Raw genomic sequence first — 24,881 nt, forward strand, 5'->3', positions numbered from 1 at the left:
GTAGAGGTCACTTCTGTTCATTACTCTCTGTCCTCTCGCAGTCCTCAAATCCAGCACAGCGGTCCACTTGCCACCCGGGGCCTCAGAGCTGGCACAGGCAGGAAGCCCATTGGTGGACACGGGCTTCCGCACAGCCAATCAGAACCACAGCGAAAGCCTGCTCTGCCCACCTTCCTCCCCTTTCCTTCCCACCTCCTGCCTTCAGCTCTCCACTCTCCCGACCTGACCCGATGGCCTGCTTCCCCCCCTACACACAAAATGACACCCACACGCTCCCCCATGTGCAGCCCTCCTCAGTGCCCCCAACGTGTTGCTCTCTCCACCTGGGATGCCCGTGCCTGCAGCCCATCTAAAACCCACCCCTTAGCTGCCTGCCCACAGCGGGCCCTCCATGCAGGTCTCCCTGCCTACCTACATCTCACCTCACTGTCCCCTGGCATCCTCTTTCCTCAGAGCTCATTGGCTCCTGAGAGCCTCAGGCTGTGTGAATATTCTCAGATATTCTCTACAGAGCATGACCTCCTGTGTTCTAGTCTGGCCAACCAGGGCCATGCCCCTTGTCCATTCCCTCCCTAAGGAACAGGTGTGGCAGATCAGAAAGATGCGGGCCAGGCTCCACCATGCCTAGTCCCTCCGGGCTGGATTTCTGTCACCTGGCTGTGGACATGGTGTGCCCCACACAGCTACTGGGACAGTCCTTAGCACAGAGTGAACAGCCAGCCAGATTTTCTGCTCCATAGAAAAGACAAATTCTTCTGTCTTGTCTTAACCATTAACTGCTTGAGCCCCCAGCCTCACCCACTGTGGCTTCTCCTCAGGCCAGCCTTGTTCAGAGTCCCACAGATTCTCAGTCTATACCGCTCTCTTGCTGGCCTTCCCCTGCCCCTTGACCCTCCATCCACAGACACGTTGGTATGTGCCAGCACTCAGACTGTGCAGGCTCTGAGTCCTGCTTAAGCCTGTGATCTGGGGAAAGTCCTTTAGCCTCAGTTTCCCCACCTGTAGAATGATACAGTACAATGATACAATAATCGTCTTATTTGCTACCACTGATTAAGTCCCCTTGTGTGTACTGAGAGCTTCACATTCCCCCTGACTTTAAGCCTCCCAAAATAATAGTAATAATGATGAGTAGCTACCATGTGCCAGGAAGGGGCAGCCGGGGGGGGGCCTCTCATACAGATTGCTCACCGCCTCCATCCCACGGGCATGCAGACAGAGGCTCCCCCAAAGTAACATCTATGAGAGAATGTCCTGCTCCCATGCATTGCACCAAGTAATGGTGACCACTCATGAGGCCAGATGTCCTTCCCAGAGAGGACAGAAATGGGGTCAGTGCTGCCCTAAAGCCTCCTTTCTAGAAGCCATACTCCACCTCCAGAGCTAGCAGAGCTCACGGCCTTTCCTGCCCACCTGTCCTTTGAGAGCCAACCCATCCGTGAGGCCTTCCTCCACCTCTCGCTGTCTCGCTTCACTCAAACCTAAGTGAGCACCTGCCTTTCCCCAGCCTCCTCCTGTCCACCCATCCTCCAACACCCATCTGGGCGTCACCTCCTCCAGGAAGTTCTTTATGATCTCTCACGTTCCCCTTGCTCACACCTCTGAGCTTCCCAGTTTTTCCAGGGGAGCCACCACCATACATAGTGGCACTAGAAGGGACAGAGAAGGACTGATTCCACTCGCTGCTTCAATCTTGAGTCGAGAGAGTTCGTTGCTTGTGGAACAGCAATTGGCAAAAGTGCTACGTGCTGGGGAGTGGGGGGCACATCACACACAAACCCAGGCTTCACCTCTGGGTGCTTATAGCCTCTGAGGAGGGCAAGACTTGCACTCGACAATCCAGGTCCACTGCAGAAGGGAGGCCCAGAGAGGTCTGAGGGGAGAAGTTACCTCAAGCCTTGAGGGTTTTGGGAAAACTTCAGGAGGAACTGGGATGGGCACGAGACCTCAAAGGATGATTTTGATTAACATGTGAGGGATGAGCAAGGACATTCAGCTGAGTGGGCAGAGCAGAGTGTGAGGCTGGACTGGGTGAGCAGTAAGGCCATGCCCAGTGAGGTCACGGATGCTAATCTTGGGGCACTGCACTGGGGGGCCATTCTGTACCTACAGAAAGTGGTCAGAATGGAGAGCTGGTCCCTTACTTCATGCCTCAGTCCTTCTTCCCAAGGACCCCAGCAGACACCTGGGAACACAACGAAGGGGAACACGAGATCGGACATGCTGACATGCCCCAAAATGAACACAAAAGAACCCCACCTGTGACTTTCTGAAGGACACCACATCCGACAGCAATTCTCAGCTGATGTTCCATGAAGCCCCTTCTCTGAGAGTGGTACCTGTCCTAGGCCTCAAAGATGTAAAAACAAACAAACCAACAAACACTCCTCCACAAAACCAGAGACTCAGGCGTTCATATCATAGCCACACAGAAGCTGGAGCGTGCGTGCCATCGAGTCTGCTGGGAGCCTGAGCAGAGAGACACCTAACCTGCTTGGTCCCACACACCTGACCTTGATGGATCTCGTTCCCGATCCCCTCCTGTTTCCGTGACACAACCTCCATCTCCACTGTGCAAACGTGGCCCATCAGAGCTGGTCTCAAGACACGGAAGCTGGCTCATGGGTATGCAGGGGAGCCGCAAATGGGAAAGCGGTGACCTCAGCAGTGCCGTGGGCAGGGTCACCTGGCTCGGACCTCTAGTGAGTCTACCTTGCTAGGGGCAGGGGGTCCCTATTTTGTACTCTTTCAGAACTTTACATTCTGAAAACATGTCCAAGTCCTATATACAACTGTGTACATGCGTGCATACGCACAAACCAACAGCTGATTCGGTAGTGCTTACGAGCGACCCTGAATGAGCATTTCCCCATCTCTGGGGTCCCAGCCCTGTTTGAAGCACGGACTGATCGATTAGTAGGCATGGAGACACATTATCTCATTTTGACCTCCCAGCCTCCTTGCCAGGTAAGTAGGTTTCGCAGCATCTTTTAGACAAGAAAATTGCCCATCAAAAAGGTGAAGAAGCTAGCTGAGGTTTAGGCAAGCGTTGGGGATGTGGTTTGAACAGGCCATTCCCCAAGGAGGAGCGGCCTCCTGTCAAGGACTCCCCAGGGCTCCTCTTCACATGCCCGGGCCTGAGAGCAAGACAGACACCAGCCCTTCAAAACTCACTCCTCCTCTGTCATGTACCAAGGTGGGAACCACCGAGGCCCACAGTGGGACAGGGACTTGCCTGTGGTGACACAACCCAGCGGCAAAGGCAGGATAGGTACTCAGGCCCCCCAGCACCCTGGATCCACTGGGGGAAGCCCACCCCCTACGGAGGAACAGCCCGTGTGATGAACCTCCGCAGCTCAGATGTTGTCCTGTCACCTACATGATCACCACCTGGACCTCGGCCCTTAGTCCTCAGGGTAGGCTGTGTGCCCGGCTGGCTCTTCGACTTGCACAATTTCACTAGCACCCTTTTCTAAGGGGAAATGGGTCTGGAGTGGCCTCTCATTGCAATACCTTTCAATGTGTCAGAAACAAGACGGTTGGTCTCACCTCTTCTGCAAGTTGGGGAGGAGAGCCCCGTGGCTGTGCCTGCCACACCCATAATGTAAGGGCCCTCGAGGCATGCCCCTCCCAGAAGAGCCCGCTCACCAGGCCTCCCAAAGGCCTCATCTCGGCTTTCCTCACTCTGCTCTTTGTAGCTGGCCAGAATCATCGTGCCCGCAGAAATGTTCTGTTTGGCCTCGCGGGGCACCGGAGGGGACACCCTCTGCAGTCTGCCTCCGGGACATCCGACATTGGGGCTGAACCCTGGCTGCTCTTGACCGTGGTGCCGGCTCCTGGGCTGTGGGAGGAGGCACCCACTGCTCCAGGCCCTATGCTAAGCACGGTGCCCACCACCCCTCACAATAGCCTCAGCTCCTCATCCCCAGACCGACCCATTGTGGAGAGTGGAACAGTCACAAGAAGGTAAGACAGAAGGCCTCGCCTGGAGAGGTCTAGGAATCAAAGAGGTTACTATGTCATCAGCCCTGAGTTTGAACTTCCGGACAAAAATGAACACCCTCGGGGCGCCTCGATGGCTCAGTCAGTTAGGCATCTGACTCTTGGTTTCAGCTCAGGTCATGATTTCGTGGTTGTGGAATCGAGCCCCGTGATAGGCTCTGCGCTCAGTGGGGAGCCTGCTTCAGATTCTTTCTCCCTCTCCCTCTACCCCTCCCTGCTCTGGCATGCACATGCGCTCTCTCTCTCTCTCTCTCTCTCAAATAAATAAATAAAACCTTGTCCCCCCAAATGAGCATCCTCTCACAACCAAGCAGAAAGCAAGTGGATACCAGGCCCAATGCTCTCTGCCAGCAGCAAATGTTCTAGAGAATGGCAACCAAGAAAATCATCAGGCAGGCCAATAGAAAAATAATTAACACCTAACCATACATTCTTTTTTCTTTTTAGATTAACTCCAAAATTCACCCTCAGAATAAATTCGGCCAAAACGTTAACAGGAACATTTAGACTTTTCATTAAGAGCATAACCGCATTAGAAAGGACACTCCATCTAAAATTAAATTTGGAAATCAAAACCAATCTAAAACCAGAAGACATACTTTATACAAAATTCACTGTCAGTTTCTGTAAAGCATTCTCAAGACGGGACCACAGCATCAGCTTCCACGAAAAGAAATCTCAAATGTTTGTAATTACAAACACCCTGAGACTTCAGATGGTGTTTTCAGGAGGCATACATGATTAAACCTGACTCCAGGGCTGAGGCCTGGAGTCCACAACTTGGAAGATGTCTGCCCTACACCAGGGCCTCATGAAGCCGTTAGTGTGACCAGTCAGCAAAATTAATTACAAGGCTTGTTACAGATCAGAGGGAGTTAATTCCTAAAAGGAGCTCTTTCTAATGAATTCATGTTAAGCAAATTTAACTGCGTCTGTATCTTCTAGGTCTACAGAGTCGAAGAATCCTATTTGTTCCTCAGAGTCTCAAACTCTAACAGAAACAATAAGGTAAACTGCAAGTTTCACTCGTGCAAAATCTCCAATAATGCAAATTTCAAGCATCAGGAATTGCAGGCAGAAACTTAAGCGGTTCGCAAGATTTCAACCTTAACAACAGCTGCTGAGGAAGGAAGGGCTCTTAGGTGCATGCCTGCCCAGCCCCCTTGTCCAGCCCCCTTGTCCAGCCCCTTGTCAAGACCACCGCCTGGGGGTGCACCCTCAAGGCAGGTCCTTGCTTAAACCCAGGCGGCCACTTACACTGAATCTCCTGATCTGTCACAGCTTGCTCAAAGGGCAAAGAGTAGTTGTTTGGGTCATGCACTGAGCACAGCTGCCCCCACGGTGGTGGGGGCGGGGGACAGGACGAGGTTCTTGTGGACAGAGCAGCAATTCTGCCAGTGTCCCAAGCCAACTCTGGGGAAGGAAGGATAGGTGGGTGGATTAAACAGGTGCCTCCTCTTCCCGCCCCTTATTTCCAGAAAGCTCTGGATTACATTTTGTTTCCTTTTTGCAGGGGTTAATCAGATGGATGTGTCTCTAGCTACAGCCCTCTCTCCAAAATGCCCCGCGCCAGATGCGAGTCCGGAGAGCACACGCTGGCGGGGTACCGCGACAGGGGTTTCCTGAGGCTCCCCGCGCTCCCCACGCCGCGAGGGAGTGACATCAGAGGCTCGCGTGGACTGATCATGCAGCAAGCCCGGCTCCAGCGGACGTGCGCAGGGGAGCTCGGCCTCTGGGCGGAAGCCCGGCAGCACTAACCCTTCTTAAATTTATTCAGGCAGCCGGAGCTGCAGAAGGAGCGCACGGAGGCCAACTCCCAGCAGCCGCGTCCCTTCATTCCAACGGCGGGGCGGCCTCCGAGCAGCCGGACGCTACATGGCGCCGGGCCCAGGGTCTCCCACTGACGCGCGCACAGCTCGGCGGGCCTCCCGGCGGAGGCGGCGGGCGCTAGCGGTCCCGGCGCCGCGTTACCACAATGCACCACTGCTGCCGGCCCGCCCGGTGCACGAGCCCGTTAACCCCGTCGGCGCCACGGGAGCCTAGCGGAGCTCGAGCTGCGGCCGCCCCCTCTCTTCTCTCAGGAGGGCTGCCCTCACCCGCACGCTCCTTGCTTGTCCGTGCGACCCCCAGGGGACCCAGGTGGGACCCAGGTGTCCGGCGGGCTCCTCAGTTAAACGTCACATGTTAACGACAAAATGAGAGCGAAGGTGTCGCCTCCTGCAGTAGCGGGATTGGCGGTGCTTTATTTCAAAGGGAAAGATGCCCTTGAGAGCTAAGTGGCACGTGGGAAATGGGGTTGGCCCAGAGCCTGACGATGATTCCAGGAAATCGGGGTCACCTCTGAGCCCTGGTCACCCTCTGATTCCCCTGTGGCGCCTGGTGTGCCCGGTGCACCTGTGTCTGAGCGCCTGCTGACACCTGTACACCGTCCTGGAAGGAGGCAAGGAGTGGGGCCCCAGGAAGTCCAGCTACCACTGCTACCACAGGACTGCTGGCACCTGGGGACCACATCTGTCTCTGCCAGACTTCTCTGAACACAGTTTACCTGTCCAGCTGCCTGCAGGAGTTCTCCGCAGTATGTGTGATGGGCATCACCGTCCCAGCTGTCCAAATCTGAGCTCCCAATGGCCCCCTAGACCTGTGTCCTTACCCTTCCCCCAGTCCTCCCCACTTCAGCTAAGGGGCAGCACGGACCTTCCAGTTGCTCAGGACAGAAACCTGGAGACCCTTACTCCCAGGTCTCTTAGACCCACCTCCTGCTGGTCAGCACACCATGACAAGTTCTACTAGAATACAGACAGGATCCCATCTCTTCCCCCCACCCCCGTGCTGCCACCCAGGCGGGACCCAGCATCATCTTCCCTGTGGACTCTGCTAGAACCTCCCAGCAGGTCTCTGGCTGCCACCCAGGTCCCCCCATGGCTTACACTTCATACAACAGCCAAGAGATCCTGCTCTCAGACTCTGTCATACATCCACTCAGTGGTCTCTAAGCCTCCACAGGCATACCCCTCCTGTTCCCCTTTCCCCCTCGGCTCCAGCCACACTCACAACTTGGCTTGCACAGACACTTGCTGGAAGACAGTCCAAACCCAGGCTGGCCCTGCTTCTTGGCCCTGGCCCCCACCTTCCTCCGCCCTGTTCAGGTCTTGTTTTTCCCACTGGCTGACAAACTCTGGGCCCTGGGATGAGGCTTTGGGCCCTGCTCCACCCCTGACAAAGCCCTCCCCAACACCACCTCTTCTCAGGAGTTCAGTCAAGGGAATTTATCAAATGAATCAAGTTTCACCAATTTAAAGGTTTTCAAATATACCATGAAGCTCCTGTTAAAATAAACTCAGGGAGGTGCTGCTGGGTCAATAATTCCCTCTAGGCCTTTGAAGCGACTGAGTATTTCCTCCACCTAGGGAATTAATCTAGAGCAATTGGGTTAGATTTACTGGCCCAGGGGATGTAAGGCATTTAGCCACTCTGGGCCTTGATTTTTTTTACTACAAAATGAAGAGCATAATAATAATGCAAATAGCAACCAGTGGAGTGCTGACTCAATGCCAAGTGCTGGGCTTAAAACTTTACCCACATTTCTTGCAGTGCCTCATTTAATCCCCACTGGATAGCCTCTGGTAAGTTCCACCAACATCCTCTTTTACAGACAAGCAAACTAAGGCTCTGAGGTAAACGGACTTGCCTAGGGTCACCTGGCTTGGACCCAGCCTCTTTTGTCTGACCTTGGAGACAGACTCTCAACCACGTCCTGTGGGGCCCCTTAAGCACAATACTGCTCCCCAAGCTCCCAGAGGCCTCATAAGGAAAAGTGGGGTGAGACCGGAATGGTGACCTGAGTGCTCTGGGAAATGTTCATAAACACACAGGCAATTTTTAAAGGATTTGCACATGGAAGAATAATACCCAGGATATTTAACCAGCCACTCTGAACATCACGGACCTTGGAAGCTGGAAGCATCTTTTGAATGCGGAGATGTGCCCGCCATCTCACAGCGGAGGAGGGGAGGGCAGAGCGGCTGAGAACCTTCACGCCCATCCTCACAGTGAGTGGATGCTGGACTCTCAGCCCCTGCTTCCTTTTTCCCCTTCCCCTCACCTACAGCTGCAAAGAGGAAGAGCTGGTAACAACACACACCCGGGGAGGAAACGAAAATAGTGAAGAGAAACAGGAAAGGAAAGTCATGCGGTATTACGAAGGCAAACACACACGTTTTCTCCTTTTCTCCATAATTGTTTCATGCTATAACTCACATCAAACAATTATGAGACCCTGCTCACGTGGAATACTTCAAAAATCTACCATCTAGCTTCGCAGGCAGCCAAAGAGTGCTGCTTTGTCCTTAAAGGAGAGGACACATTACCTGAAATGTCTTAGTTGACCCAGCAGCGGAATAACCAAGAGAGAGCATCAGATGACCGACAGGTAGTTCCAGCAGCTCTCCTGGCTACCCTGAGGCCTGTCAAAGTTTCCTTCCTGTCCGTGTGTGTGACAGTGAGGCTGAACCCCAGCCTGCTCCTGTCCCCCATCCTGAACAGCTCCAAGTGGACAGCCTCCAACACCCTACATATGATGTCCTAAAATCAAATGAACTAACTCTGTGACCTTCCTGAGATCCACTCACTCCAAATACCCTGCAGTGACAATCCTGGAGGTAACTGCAACCCTCCCTCTAGGCTATAGCTGACCCTACATCAAGGCCACTGTCTTTGGTCACTTCTGAGTTTTTGGATTCCCCTCAGGTCTATGGTGACATTTTCCTTGTCACATCCCCTCTGGGCTGCTGCTGCTGCTGCAACAGCCTCCCTAGAGGCTGGCCTCCCCACTTCCACTTGCTACCAAAACATTGTTATGCAGGCTCTGCTTCCAGTATGTTCCCTGTTTTGCTCATTAATATGGTATGCACAGGCACTCAATTAAGATTCACACAGGCATGTGTGTGTGGGGTAACTGGGTGTATGGCTGCCCATCCCAGTCCTGGAGGCAACAGAGAAACAGGTCCCGGGAAACTGTTATGAGGCATCAGGTGGAGTGGGGGAACATGTGGTAGCTCAGAACCACAAACACACATCCACACCTTCCAGCCCAGATGGTGGGCCCCCGGGGATTCATCACAAATGAACGATGGGAAAGGAACACAAAACTCTGCATCCAGTGCCATTTGTTGTAAAAACTGGCACGCAACCTAAGACCCTAACAGCAGGCAAATGCTTATTTCATCAACTTCACGGAATAGCACAGAGCCATCAGACTTATGTATGTGATGACTCTGCAGAAATAAGAAACTGTGCTTAAAAAGAAAATGCTGAGGAAGAAGGCAAAACATGTAATATATTTATAATTGTGGGGAAATTGTCCATACCCGGAAATGTTAAAATACTAGAATCATAGGTGAATTTCTTCCAGTCTGGGCTCCCAAAATGCCTCGGGCTTCTTTCTTTCCTGGGACCTAACTTGCCCTCTGGTGGATGTTCCTATTAACTTGTCCATCTCCCACACAGACAGCAAACTCCTCAAAGGCAGAGAGTGTGTTATTTTCTTACTGTTCCCAGTCTCTCGGGTGGCCCAGCGTATGGTAGACACAGAATGAATGAATGAGCACAGGAATAAACAGATAAATTAATTCATTGATAAACTGATCAATGAAAGCCACTTTATCAGGAGCCCTATTTGGCCCAACCTACAAAACCCACACCACCTTCTTACCTTCCCAAGCTTCCCATCACCACCCTTCTCCTCCCACCCCACAACCCCTCACAGATGGCATTTCTTGTGCACACCATCACGCAGCCCCTTCTCCTCTGCACCTCTGCCCTTGACCAGACTTTGGCTGGACCACACAGAGGTGAACACAGACTGGGGAGGTCCACAAGGGCAAGATCTAATGGTGGCTTCCTGACCTGAATTGGCCACAGCCTTCCACTGCTTTGGGTCTGAGAGATATTTGGAGGACCCTCTGGGCCTCAGGCTCATCACTAATGAGGGGCTCAGGCCCACAGCAGAAAAGGTACTGACCTCTGTGTTGTCTGGATGTCTGCAGGACATACAAGTTCCTTGAGCAGTTATCTTAAGAATGAAGCACTTTAAAACATCAGCGTTCTAAGAATAGCCACGCATAGATGCTGACTGCTATCATCATTAATAAATCAGTGTGCACCAAAGCCAAAGAATTAATTTGAGAGCAATTTATGATAATATGTTGCTAGGCAATTAAAGTAAACTTCCGAGGGGGAAAATTTTCAATTTATTGTTGATTATTTCAGATCAGATAGATGGAATAGGGGGAGTTTGAAAAACGGCAAACACGAGACAGATTTCACTGGGGATGGTGCCTGGCCTGACTCTGCCTGCAGTGCCTTTTGCTACCGGGAGCAGCCCCAGAGGTCCCCTCCCTGGAAGCTGAGTCTGGTGGGCTTTGTTCTAGAGTGAGCCAGGGGCTACACTATAGTGTTTGGAAGGAGAGGCCTGCCTGAGGACCAGGTCTCCTAGAGGACCCCATGGAGAACTGGGGTCAGGTCCCACCAGGCAGCTCTGGAGATGCTGGCCTCTTCTTAGCCCTTTCTGTTCCCAGAAGTGGCTGACCCAGCTGGCCCATTCAATCACTTCTACTAGTTATTGACCAAAAGGCCTTTTGCTTGTTGAGGGCCTAAATGTCACTTTGACTAACAAATCCCTCACAACGTGAGAGAGCTGGGATTCCCAAGGGATTACTACCCATTTATTTGTCTGGTCAAGTATTCCTTTTTAAAAAAATTCCTTTTAAAGAAAGTGACAACAGAAACCATTGAAAATACAAATCTACTGCAGAATGTTCCTCCTCCTTTCTTGGCCATTAAAAAAATACAAATTAAAGCCTTGAGGTAGGTACCCTTTTAAGTATATTAAAATGGCCCCAAATGCATTTAATTATTAACACCAAATGCAAGTGAGGTGACAGTGAAGCTGGCATACTCATTCATTGTTGGTGGCACAGAACATCGGTACACTCATTCCAGAAAGAGATTTTACAGCTCATCGAGGTGCTGTGATGATGTTGCTTCCCTTAACTCAGTAATCTGACTCCTGAGAATTTTCCCTCAGGAAATAATTCAAGAGACACAAAGAGCATTCAGTCCAAGGACACTCATTGCGTCATTATCGGTAATGGCATAAAGGGGATCCTCCGATGCACAAAAATCAGAGGATAATTCAAAACATTAGAGTGCATCAGCTTGGTGGAATAGTACACAGTCATTAAAATGATCATTATAAAGATAGAGAGACTGTTAGTTATAATGTGGGGTGAAAAAGATGGAGCCCGAAGGCCAGGTGTAATATGGCCAAAGATGTGAGACACGGGCGTATGTGCAGGGTGGGGAAGAGAAGGTAATGAGCAAAATCAAAAAACAGTTTTGCGAGGCTGTGGGATTACTGGGGAGTTACACATATTCCAAATGTTCTTTATCTTATTTTTTCAGCATACTTTCCCACATATTTCCCACTTCGTCCACATATATATTCCACGTATTTTTCCACAACAACAACAAAAATTGAGGAAGATACATTCAGTCAAACGGATTATTTCAAACCCATTCCCAAGGGGCCCAAGGAAGTACAGAAGAGTCAGCTGGGAGTAGGGGCCCTGCTCAGGGAGCGTCGGGTGTGAGGCAATGGGATGGCTGGAGAATAGGAAGGGACCAGTGAACGGGAGGTCAGGGCGGTGGAGCCAAAGCAGCATCAGATGTGTGGGTCTGAGCGCAGAGCTGCAACCCGCTCCCTGGGTGATAGGAAGCAAGTCCAAGAGCCTCTCTGAGCCTGATTCTCATCCAGGCACAGGACTGGCTCCTTTAGGGGCTGAATTGTGTCCCCTCCCTGCCTCCAAATTCATATGTGGAGGTTCAAACCCCCAGTGACACAGAATATGACAATATTTGGAGACAGAGCCTTTGAAGAGGTGACTAAGGTAAAATGAGGCCCCTGTTCCATATGACTGGTGTCTTTACAAGAGGAGGAGGGCAGGACACAGACACACGCAGACCAAGGGATGACCACTGAGGAGACCAGGAGAGGGCAACCATGTATGAGCCACGGAGAGAGGCCTCAGAAGAAACCAAACTTGAGACACCACAATCTCAGAACTGTGAGAAAGCACATTTCTTGGGCACCTGGGTGGCTCAGTCAGTTAAGCGGCTGCCTTCAGCTCAGGTCGTTGATCCTGGGGTCCTGGGATCGAGCCCCATCGGGCTCCCTGCTCTACAGAGAGCCTACTTCTCCTTCTGCCTCTGCCCCTCTCTCTCTGTCTCCAATGAATAAATAAATAAAATATTTTTTTAAAAAAAGAAGAAGAAGAAGAAAGAAGATGCATTTCTGTTGCTTAAGCCACCCAGTCTCCAGTATTTTGGGGCAGCTCCAGCAAACAAATATACCTCCCTTTGCAGAGCCCCAAAGACAACATCACCGGCACAGGGCAGGCACCCAAAAGACATCTGGGAAAAGTGAACCAGGTCAGAGGCAGGGGCTTGGCGCCCTGAAAACCACTGACCCAGACAAGGCCTGTGCTGGGAGACTGGGTCTCAGTGTCCATCAATGAGTTAGTTTCACTGTGAAGTTCAGAACGACTATGAAGTCCTGCAAGACAGCCTCTCCTGTGGTTCCCATGGCAGCTGGGATGAGGTTGGGAAGGACAGACAGCACTGTACATAGCTGGCAAAATGAGATTTTAGTGAAGTTGAGGGGTTTTTTGCAAAGTCAAAGAGCAAGCACAGACCAAGAAGGGTCAAGGAGGCAACATCTTAAGCCTCCAAACTCCACTTCTCCCCACTAAGAAATAAGGCTCTGATTGATCCTACAACGTGAAGAAAGTCCATAGTACCACAGCTACCATAAATCAAGTTAAAAGATAAGCAACACAGAAAATGCTTGGAAAATAAACAACGGACAAAGGAGAGATAACTGCAACTCACAATGAGCTCCTACAAATCAGCATAAAAGCACAAATATCTAAATGGTAAAATGGCAATAAATACGAACATACAAGTCACAAAATGTGCATGATCGGTCAACAAACAGAATTATACTCAGTCTCTACTGGTAATAAAGGAAAGGCAAAACAGAGCAAAGAAATGCCTTGTCATTCACCCATCAGAGCAACAAAGCGTAACAAGAATGATGGGGTAGCTTCCATTGACAATCCACACTACCGGGAGATATAAGTTTATGCCCTGTTTTTGGCTGACGATTTGATAGTGTCTGTGGCTATCCATCATGAGTATCCTCCTCTAGTCTAGCAATTCTACTCCTAGGAATCTATACACAAGTGCATTACTTTGCACGCACAAGCAGGACTGCTACAGCACTCCGTTAAATAAAAATGTGAAGAACCTAACCATCCCTCGAGAGGGAAATGATTAAATAAATCATGATACACTTTAGAATTCTATGCCATTATTTTTAAAATGAGCTAAGTCTATTTGTGTCGACATGTAAAGATCTCTAAAATATATTCATAAGGGAAAAAGCAAGCTGCTTATCAATATCCACGATACGATCTCATTTCCATATATGTAAGTGCATGTGGGGGGGATGTGTACTTATATGGCTTTGTAAAAGCATGGGGAAAGATCTGGAAAAGTATCATTGCTAACCAATGGGTGTGTACGTTTCCTAGGAGGGAGGTAATGAAAGATGACTGAATCTTACGTCCTATATTTTAGAGTCTTTAAAATACTTTACAAGTGTGCATTTCCCAACAAATGCCGTCTCTCTACAAATTATAGTTGGTAAGAGTGTGCTGGGATCAGCTCCTGCTCATGTTGAAACCTGAGACCCTACCAAAGGCTCTCTAATGGTGGAAGGTCAGGCAAGAAGGTGGGTGAATAATGAGGGAGCTGGAGGGCAGGAGAGGCCAGAGGTCACATCAGAGAAGCCACCACACATCAGGGCACACAGACCAACCTGGCAGGCAGCAATCAGAGAGGGGCTGGATCATTTGACGCACCCGTGGCACAATCCCCATGAGGCGGAGGAGCAGAGCCGCCCATGGTGACGGGCCCTGCAAAGAATGGACACAGCTGCAACCAGGTGCAGGAGGCAAAAGGCTTAGGCACCTGTCAAGCGGCCAGGAGGCGGCCTCACCCCACCCTCAGCCACCAGGCTATTGGCAGATGCTCAAGGCTGGGGACACCAGTGACCTTGAGAGTAGCGGAGGTGGCTCAGGGGCGAGGCTCAGGACAGGTCACCATGTGGATGTCCAGGCATCCACCTGCGCTCACCTCACCAGGGCTGCTCTGGGTGGCAGGGTCCAGAGAGGTGTCAGGAGAAGTGCCAGAAACGGAGAGAGGATGTTAGAGGCAAGTGTCAACCAAAGACACAGGGAAGAAGCGACAGATACACGGCTGCTCTAAAGAGTCATCCTGAAATGCAGCAGCCCCATTGGATGCCCTCTCTAGTGCCCGCACTGTGGCAGGCATTAGTCATGCCAATGGCCTCTTCCTGAAACTCCCTGCTTCCCAGCCCTGTAGCCACAGCCCCCACTGTCCTCTGACCTCCTCTCTTGTGGCTCCCAGGCCCCAGTCAGTCCTCACTCCCATGTTCTTCCCACTCCCTGCTGGATGGGGCACAAGTGATGGTGCCTTTGCCCATGGCTCATTGTCTGGTCTCCCTGTTCGTGTTTCTCCCTCTGTACCATTGCTGTGGCCCTCCCCTTCAAGCTCCAGATCTCCAAGACCACCAGAAGTCCCCCACATCAACCTGTCCCCCACTGAGACCAGTATCCCTCCTCTACTCCCTCATGACCCCCTTTCCCCCTCCAGACAATTCTTTCTGCCCACAGGCACCAGGCTGGAGACCCGAGGGTCAGCTTTTATGGTTTTTCCCTCCCCTTGGGCCCCTACATGCAACGCATCCCCAAGTCGTAAGGATGCTAACTTCAAAATAGTTTGCAAACCCATACCCTATTCTCCACCTGGGGGAGTAAGCCACCCACCCGCTCACTTCCAAGGTCTCAGCTTCCACATTTATCCCTTCCGATCCTTCCTTCAAGCTGCCATGGGGACAATTTACTGAAAATACACCATCTGCTGTCACTTCCCTTCCATGGCTCCCTGATACCCACAGCAGCAAGCTCGAGTTCAAACTCCTTGGCAAACCACAGCCCACCAGGAGCTAAGCCTCATGGGCCTCAGCAATTCCCCACTTCTTACTCCTTAGCTTCACCTTTGCTCCTCCCGCCCCTGCCTTTGTTTACCTGGCTGAGATCCCCTGTCTTTCCTTCCCTCAGCTGGCTCCTGTCATCTCTGGATACCGGGTGTGGGCCCCTCCCTGCATGATCCTTACTTGACAGCTGCCACCCCAGAGAGGGGATGGAAGGAGAAGGGCCCTTCCTCAGGGTTCTCACCACACCCTTACCCATTGCTTGCTGCACTCATCACACTGACTCGTATGGCTCTTGTCTGTCCCCTTGCAAATAAATGGTCAGTGCCTTGGGGCTGGGAAGGGGGTGCACTCGCTGTATCAGTTTCCTAGGGCCACACAAACTGGAGGGCTTCCAATAGCAGTAATTTATTTTCTCACAATTCTGGAAGCTAGGTGTTGATAAGGCCATGCTCCCTCTGAAGTCTGAGGGAAGGATCTTTCCTTGCCTCTTTTAGTTTCTGGCGGTCCTAGGTGTTCTTTGGCTTGGGGCAGCATAAGTGGGGTCTCTGCCTCCATCTTCACATGGCCCTCCCTTTCGTGTCTGTGTCCGAGTCCGGATTTCCCTCATTTTAGAAGGACATCCGTCATATTGGGTTAGGGACCACACTCATGACCCTATCTTAACTTGATGACATCTGCAAAGACCCTATTTCCAGTCAAATTCATGGGTACTAAGGGGTTCGGTCTTTAATGTAGCTTTTGGGGGGACACAATACAACCCATAGCCCTCACTTTGGCATCATTATTGCCCAGAACTGCTCATGGATGAAAGAGCCGGGGTGCTCTGGGTCTAGGCAGTGGAGGAACAGTCAGAGGAGGAAGGCATCTTGAAGGAGGTAGCTCTGAAGCCGGGCCTCAGGAGGTGGGAGAGGGAAGGGACATGACCATGAGGAAGACCGCATGAGAGAGGAGGGAGAGGAGGGCTGCACGAGAGGCCTTGGCTCTGTGCTTTATGCTGCAGGGAGCTGGGTCAGCCTACAGAAAGGCTTTTCTGTTCTGTGTTCTGTGAGGTGGTAGGGGGCCAGGGCAGTAGGGAGCCAGGGAAGGTTCATCAGGAAAGCAGTGACAAGAGCAGAACCAGTGTTCCTGAAAGATGAAGCTGCCCAAGGCATAGAGGGGCGAGTCTAAAAGGAGCCTCCCAGTGCAGGGAGCCCCAATAATGAGGGCAGTGGCAGCACAGCAAGGAGAGAATCCAGAGAAAATGTGACAGAATGGACGGGGCATGACCTCAGGCAGCAAGGAGAGGAGGGAGTTGAAGCCTGCAGGGGTTTGGGGTTCAGGGGCCAGTGACTGAAAATGGCAGCCCAGGGAGAGCAGCGTGCCTGCAGGAGCGGCGATCAGTTTAGCCTCATGAAATGCTATTCAATTTAAAAAGCCAGCTCACGCATGCACTCATTAAGTAACCACTGAGGAGGGGCATGTGTGCAAAGCGGCTATAAGAGTCCATGTGCTTCATAAATAATTCAAGTTTATGGGCAACAAACACGTCTTTTTCTATCAACGCCTGGTACCCAAGCCGTTAGCAGCAGGCGTTTTGGAAGAAAGGTCTCAAGGCAAGGGAACTGGAAACTCAACGGAATCACCTTTAAATTACCTCATCACCCCGGGGAAATGGAAATCAATGCAGTCTGCAAAAGGCTACCTACCCTACCGTGTGCCAGCATAAGCCAGATGGAGCTAGTTCCCAGGCGGGTGAGCCAGGGGCAGAGGGAGCTGTCTGCCTCAGGGCATCTCTGGGATCAGCAGAGGTCCGGGGACTTAAGCTGCCCTTTCTCATGGAGCCACCAACTTCCAACCACCCCAGACATCCCAGAGAGGCTCCAAGGAGACACAGCCTTAGGAGACGCTCTTGCCTTGGGTGATGGAATAAAGACCCTTCCCTCCAATCCTCCTATCTTCATGAGGGCCTCAGGCTCTTCATATCAGGAAAGGCTGGCCTCATTGATTTCCAAAGGGCCCTTCTACCTTCCAAAGCTCTGCTTACCGCTGCGCTGCTGTCCTGGCTGCCTGATCACAAACAAGCATCATCCCTAGTCGAGGATGGGAAGACCCGGCAATCCTGAAAGGGAGGGTCTCAGACACTAATACCTCCAGGTTGTGATTCTGTATAGCTGATCCGAGCCCCTGCTTATTCTTCCTCCTCCAGCCGGCTGCCCAGCAACGGGTGCTAGCACCTCAGTCGGAGAAGGGAGCACTGGATTGTGAGCCTGGAGATCCAGGTGACTGCAGGTGTGTTGCTCCCCCTTGCTATGCCATCAGCTCATCTGTGAGGCCCTCTCCCCAGCCGGCCAGGCAGGTGTCACAGTCAGACCTTGGGCACCTGTGATCTACTCTCCGAGCCTCAGTTTCCTCATGCTCCCCATAGGATGTGGTAATGGTTCTATTTCCTGGGATTGTTATGAGGGCTGAGTTACTATAGGAAAGCCTGGCCAGTGTTAGCTGCTATTACTGCAGGGTATGGGGACATGAGCAGGAATAGAAGACACACGTTGTTGAAGGACAACACAGTATCAGAGAGATGGAGCCCCAGGAGGGACAGCAGCAGACTCTCCCCACAAGAAAATCATCCCCTGCCACGTGGCCTTTCCTGGAAGGGGTTTCTCCGAAAAGAGACCCACACCCCATGGCCTTTGGTATTGAGACTCCCTTCCTCCTGGAGGGTAGACTCCCCTTGTCCTTTTGCAGGAGTTCCACTGCTAGCCATCCAAGGTCCCTGGATGACAGCAGACCCAAAGACAGCCTCTGCCTCAGAAACACTACCTCCAGCAGGACTGGGCTACCCAAAGCAAACCACTGAGTCCTTTCATGACTGTCATGGTTTTAGCATAAACACTAATGTGTGGGGATTTTTGTCCCACTATGCTCAGATTCTTCTAATAATCAGTGACAGTAGACTATGGCAAGAGATATCAAGGATAACACTGAACCCCTTTCAAGCCTGTGCTAAGTTTACATATCAGGCAGCTGTTACTTTCTCTATCTTACAAATGGTAAAACTGAGGTTCAGGGGACACCTGGGTGGCTCAGTTGGTTAAGCGTCCAATTCTTGATTTTGGGTCAGGTCATGATTTTGGATCATGATCTCAGGGTGGTGAGATCGAGCTCAGCAAAGGGCTCCGCGTTCAGGTGGGAGTCTGCTTCTCTCCCTCTGCCCCTCCCCCTGCTTCCTCTCTCTCAAACAAATACATCTTAAAAAAAAAAAAAAACACACAAAACCAAAACAAAACAAAACAAAAACGCTGAGGCTCAGAGAGGCTAAATCATGGCATACAGTTAATGAGAGATGAAATAGGAATTTTAACTGGGGTCTCTCAGTCTACAAAGCAAGGCCTTTCTTCATTCCTTTACATGCCACAGTGATCACCACCATCCCTAGCAGCATTCTATCGGGAACCCAAGATGAATTACTTTCACCAAAATGAAACTTGCTCCTTTGCTGTATATTCATCACTATATCTTTATTTTCTGCCGTGGACTTGAGAAATCCAGTCAGAAAGGCTCTGTTCATATTTTTCATGCACATTTTAGGATTGTACATAGATGAAGGCTTGCATGTGATATAATCACGTGCAAGACTTCTGAACAGAAACTGTGAGCTGGATCTACAACTGTGTATCACCTAGACAACCCTCAGATGTTACCTTGCTCGGTTACAGAGGAGAACATGAGCCCACCTTAATTATTGAGGAGGTTTTAAATTGCTCAGTTTGTGAATAAAAATAGGTAGGCTGATTGCATTACAGGTGTAGAGCAGGCTAAAAATATATAGATAACCCACCCTGATCTAGTTACAGAAGACTTTGGGCCCATAAAGGAATTTTCAAAACAATCAACATGCAAAGCTCAAATTCATTGTTTTTCCAAAGCAAAAGCAATAGCCTGCTGCTCAGCCAGCCTGTCTTTCGCGCATTTGGATTTCATATCTTTATGAAGCAAGTCAGCGAGGATGTCAAAGTACAGTTGTGAGTCAGCCATCCTTCCAGACAACTATTCTCTAAAGAGATTTATTCGTCTGGCCAAAATACAAAGTGTTTACATGGTGGGTCAAAACTTACCTACTCAAAACAAAAATGCTCTGGGGTGGAAAAAAAAGTGGTCAAGGATAACGTCAATCAAGTATAGGTTAGATATGCCGTTATTATACTTTCCCCCGTCTGACCTTTCCTCTCTACAGAACACTGGCCAGAGATAAATGGAACCTGGTACCGAATGGTACCAAGGAACGCCACAACACTCTTGGCACACATTTCCATCAGCACTGCAGCACCATTGCAGCTCACACTGACCCTAAAACTAGCACATCATCTCACTCAGCTTTTCCCCTCTCTTTCATTTCATCGGCACCACTGCCAGGCATCCAATGATCCAAAGAAGCTGCCCACCAGAGACATTTCTGATGCACATAGCTCAGGCTAGACAGTCCGAACAAAACACAGACCCCAGTCCTCCAGCAGGAGCCTGCTGAGATTCAGAAGCATCGTTAACATCCACCTGGTTACAGCAGGCAATTTACAAGGCTCGGAATCTAGACCTCTCCAGGGCCCTGGAGGATGGTCCCTCCAACTCCGCCCCCCTTCTTTCCACCCCTTCACCTCCCCAACACACCAAAAGTCCTTTGTCGAGGCAGTAGAGCCCCCCAATAGCCCACCCAACAAGTTCTAGGGAGTCAAGAGGTCTATCTGTCTGACCTTGCCAGGTGATGGAGATGGGAACCGAATGCTGGTGGGATCGAAGGCAGAGGTGACCCATCAAGTTTAAACACATCTCCCCCTTCAGTGGATGGCTCAAGGCAGGAGGGGGGCAGCTTTAAGGACCGAGGAAGCCCAAGGCTCCTGGCTGGGTAGTTGCCCAGCGTGACCCCAAACTGCTTACTCAGAGGCACAGGCCAGCTGGAGAAGGGCTTTCCCTGTGACAGGCACCACTGGAGTTTAAAATCCCCTTTGCGTGCTGGGAAAACACACACACATACACACACACACACTAGCAGGGAGTGCCTGCTCAGTATCCACTCCAAAGCTCTTCTGCCTCTGTCCAGCTCACTCCTAACAGTCAGGGGCACTCAAGTGACCCTTGCCCTTGAAGTCCTGGTAATGGTAGCTCAGGTGCCCAAGGAGACTGGAGGAAGGCAGAGAGAGGGCTTTACCTCTTGCTTGCAGCCCCTGGGGAAGGCTCGAGCCTACCTTCCCTGCTAAAAGATGGCTGGCCTCTGTCTGGGCTGGATTCCAGTGGCTGGTCTACACGGGCCAGTCCCCTGCACAGAGAGGGAAGAGTATTGTCCTTGTGACACCAACCCAGGTGAACATCCCTTCTCAGTGTCATATGGTGGGCAGCACCCAGGGTGGTGAAGAAGACATGCTTAGTGACTGCCCTTAGACTTCTAGCTAAACCCTTTGTCCCCTGGCTTGTGAGGGCAGAGAGGCCTGCCTTCTATCCCGGGACTGGGACAGAACCAGGGCAGAGATCTGAACCCTCAGTCCAGTAGGTTGCTCAAGATCAGGGCTGAAGAAATTTACAACGGGTAAGGGAAAATATTAAAGCCCAAGAGATCCTATGCCCCGGGACCCGCCCGCCCCATGCCTGCTCCACCTGCCCCAACTCACCCCAGGAAGGGGCTCCCGGGTGTGGAAGTGGGTCTGGCCCCGAGGCTGCGGGGGCTCCTGCAGCCGCTGCCGCCGCCGCCGCCTTCCCGCCGCCGCGCTCTCAGTCCATCTCGGTGCAGTGCCGGCTGCCACCGCCGTGCCAAGCCCGGGAGAAGGAGGGCGGTCCCCGGATTGGGTGTGTGCTACCCGGCGGCCCCGGGCCCGCCTCCCCGCCGCGGCCGCCCCTTCAGCACCGCGGACAGCGGCCAGCCCGGTGGCTCCGAGAGCAGCCAAGCCGAGAGGAGCGGTGCGGCGGCTCTGCCCACCCGCCAGTCAGACGGTGCGCGGCAGGGGCGCGGCGCACCGCGTCCTCATTCCTCCAGCCTCCTCCCCACCCGCCCGAGGAGGCCGCCTCCTCAGGGCCCCGCTCCAAGAGCGAAGGGCGCCTCGTGAGGCCACCAGACGGTGCCCAGAGGACCGGACGCGCCTCCTCCGGCCGGGTCAGACCAGGGATTGGCGCTCTCCTCCCGCCCAGTCAGCTAGACAAAGGCAAGCTCTCGGTGTCGGAAGGCCGGCGGGCAGCGGAAAGCTCAGCTCAGCCTCTTAAAATGAGGGAGCATGGGCCGGAACCCGACCCGGCCCTAAGGGCGCTATCGTGGCTCAATCGAGGCCAAAGAGGGCTGGCCCTTTGCCTGGGTCCCGAGTGGGAGGGGCCGGTGGCTCAAGCCCTCATTTCTCCTCTGTGATATACCCCGGGTGTTGTAAGGAGTTAACCAGAGTGTCTTGGGAACTAGGGGAGGGAGAGCCTTTGGGGTTCCATCCCCACCTGGAATCCAATTCCCACCTCCACATCCTTGGTGCCAGAGCATCAATCAACCAAGGGATGGGACTACTGGAGCCTGGTGACATCACTCAGAACGCTTCCACGTTTTCCATTTCTGTTAAAATCCGTCCCACATCCCCTGCCAGGAAACCTGCCACGGAGATGAGGGGCTCCGGTTTTAGAAGCCTCTGCCACAGACCAGAAACATGACCTGGCCCACCCTTTCCTCTGCCTTCAGTGAGCCTCAGCTTTTCCTCTGGGATGTGGGGGTCGGGTAGAGCTACCTCTGGCTCCAAGTCTGAACTAACTCAGCGTCTCTGGCCAAGCAGAAGAATCCAAGACTGGACAGCCACCCGCAGCCCACCTCCCTTCATGGCCTTTCTGAGTACAAGATGAGAAGACCCTTCTTCCCACTGCCAAAACTGGCCAATCTTGCTTAATTCTTTCTAAACAAACCATAACTTTTATGCCTCATTAGTTCAAATCCAAAGACATGTTGATTTTTTACCATTTGGTTGAGCCCCTGGTCTGAAGGGAGAAGACCAAATGGAATGAGTTCAAGTCGAGGTTAATAATGCTATCTGATCAGGCATGAGGCACTCTGCTCAAACATTCACAGATCAAGGCTGTTGTACAAAGAGCCCAGAGCTGAAACATTCAGGAAGGGCACCGCAGGAACAGGAGTGAGAATCTGCCATCCAGGAAATGCAGCAAGTGGGGGCGGGGGGGGGGCTCCTTCAGTTTCCACATCAAGGAAGAAAAATCACAATCCACATGTGGTGACTTTAAAAAGAAACAAAACTGGGTACCTGGGTGGCTCAGTGGGTTAAGCCTCTGCCTTCAGCTCAGGTCATGATCTCAGGGTCCTGGGATTGAGGCCCGCATCATCATCGGGCTCTCTGCTCAGCGGGGAGCCTGCTTCCCCCTCCCCTTCTGCCTTCCTCTCTGCCTACTTGTGATCTCTCCCTCTGTGTCAAATAAATAAATAAAATCTTTAAAAAAAATAAATAGGGGTGCCTGGGTGGCTCAGTGGGTTAAAGCCTCTGCCTTCGGCTCAGATCATGATCCCAGGGTCCTGGGATCGAGCCCCGCATCCGGCTCTCGGCTCAGCGGGGAGCCTGCTTCCTCCTCTCTCTGCCTGCCTCTTTGCCTACTTGTGATCTCTGTCTGTCAAATAAATAAAATGTTTAAAAAAATCTTAAAAAAATAATAAGTAATAAATAAATAAAAAGAAACAAAACCACTACTTCTACAGTCTTTTAACTTAACATCTTTTCCCCCCCTCCTTTGAAAATTATTTCCAAAAGCTTTCTTTCTTTTTTCTTTTTCTTTTTTTTTAAGTAGCATACCATCAAAATCCAAAGACAAGAAACAAGTCAGGTTCCAGGGACACCAGGTTATGTGGGCTTCCTGCTGCACTGGTCACAAGCATCAGATGGGGGATGGGGTGCCTATCTGTCTTCCCAACATCCAACAATTGCCCAAACATCCAACAATTGCCAAGTGGACACGTTGACACTTATGAGGAAAGTCATTTTTGTGTGTGTTTCCTCATTTGTAATGGAATTTCTTGAGGATTTTGTGACAGAGGATTCCTTCAATTTAACTCTTTTAGTTGTCTAACTTACGGCACATTCAGCAATCACCAGCGTGTCTGCATCCTCACCTTTCAGGAGATCAGTGAGGGACCCAGTGAAGCCCATTTCTACACACACACACACACACACACACACACACACACACACACACATACACACACGCTACTAGCAGAAAGCACACATTTTCTACTGATATGGCATACTCACATATACACTAAAGATCCCAAGAGATTCAGGATTTGGAACAACAGAAGTGATCCAAGCCATACGGCAAGATTTTAAATTCCAGTGCAGTTATTCAGTTATTCTATAGGTTCTGGAACAGCCTAAAAACTGGAACACATTCCAATGATTCTCAACCACAAAGGCAGGAAGACACTTCTGCCCCAGGCCCCATTCCTCCCTCTGCCCCAGGGCTCAGACCCTGCTCTCACTACACAATCTCTTCCTAGTGGGCAGACTATGACTACCACTCCTGTGAAAGCTAGTAAACCACCCCAACTTGCCTGGAATGCCACCTTTCTACCAATACGCCTGGTGAATCCCAACCAAGTCCATCCTTCCCTCCCCAGTCCAGCTGTACTTTGCTCCCTCTGTTATGCGCTGAAAACCTGAGCATATCCTTGGCTTATCCCCTCTTCCTCCCTTATAACCAACATACCAGGGTCCACCAGTGCCTTCCTTAGCCCACTCTTTCCTGCTCACCCAACTGGGGACCTAGACCCAGCTATCTCTGCCTCTCCCTGGTCCACCATGGCAGCCTCCTCCCTGGGACCCTGCCCCCTTTCTTACCTCCTCTCTAGCTGTATGTCTCTTCTGGCATAGCCTGTCACTACTTCCGTTACCAGTCTAAAATGCCATCAGCATACTACTAACCAAGCAAGGTTCAACTTCAAACCTAACACTCTGAGTCCTAGGCAGACATGCCCTCTCTATCCCATTTCCCAGGGCCTCCTAGTGACAACTCTGACCTCTGGCCACGATGTCTCAAGTCTTTGCCTCATGACCTAGACTGTCCTTTGTCAGTGCTGAGTATCTGCTCCACTATCCCTCACCTGGCCACCAAGTTCCCTGTCCATCCATTGGTGCTGCAAAGCACTTAATCGAGAAGTGATCCCAAGTGCAGTTGTGGCCAGTGCTGAGTCTGGTGTCAGGCAGCACATGCTTACCCTTCTGGGGCATGGCTCCTCACCTTGGCCTTCACTTCCACTTCCGTGAGCTCTTAGAGCACTTCCTGCCAGTACCATGCACCAGACAATTCATCTTTCCAACCACTTACACCACTACCTACCTGTCCATGCCCAGGCAGCCTACTTCTCCAGAAAGTCTACATAAGCCCGTGTCTTCTGTTTTTGCGGGGGTCTGTCAGTTTCTAGACAAGTGTTAATAGGGCTATTGAGAGGTGCTCCATAGTTCTTGAATGAGCAAACTCAGCATGGGTAATAGCAAGAAAGGGATCCTTTTAAATCTGCTTTTGAATTTTATCTAATTCATATTTTTTTCTCTCTCTCCTCATCCTCAGGCCACATCCTGCCAGGCTGGGCTTGGGATGGCAGGCAGGGGAGAAAGAGGTTCTAGGCTGCCAGAGAATTCACAGAACAAATTCCTTGCGAGTGGGTGATAAAGACTGATAAGCATTATGTGATATGTTATTATATAGTTGTATTCCAGACCCTTCAAGTAACTCGACAAACCAAATGACA

The 24,881-nt window shown here is 51.4% G+C and overlaps 1 protein-coding gene across 3 annotated transcripts in view; it reads right to left on the reverse strand.

Moving 5' to 3' along the window:
* LOC111160054 (oxysterol binding protein 2) overlaps positions 1 to 24,881 on the reverse strand; it is a 158,690-nt gene that overhangs the window by 60,442 nt on the left and 73,367 nt on the right. Inside the window, exon 1 of one of the 3 annotated variants that reach the window (XM_022522861.1) lies at positions 5,761 to 5,839. The exons of the other annotated variants lie outside the window; for them this stretch is intronic. Within the exon in view, the coding sequence (XP_022378569.1) occupies positions 5,761 to 5,839 (79 nt within the window). Of the gene's footprint in view, positions 1 to 5,760; positions 5,840 to 24,881 lie in introns of those variants that run through there. 3 annotated transcript variants of the gene reach the window in all.

This window comes from Enhydra lutris, unplaced genomic scaffold (assembly GCF_002288905.1).
Source record: "Enhydra lutris kenyoni isolate GAN:26980312 unplaced genomic scaffold, ASM228890v2 scaffoldscaffold73, whole genome shotgun sequence".
Classification (NCBI taxonomy): Eukaryota; Metazoa; Chordata; class Mammalia; order Carnivora; family Mustelidae; genus Enhydra; species Enhydra lutris.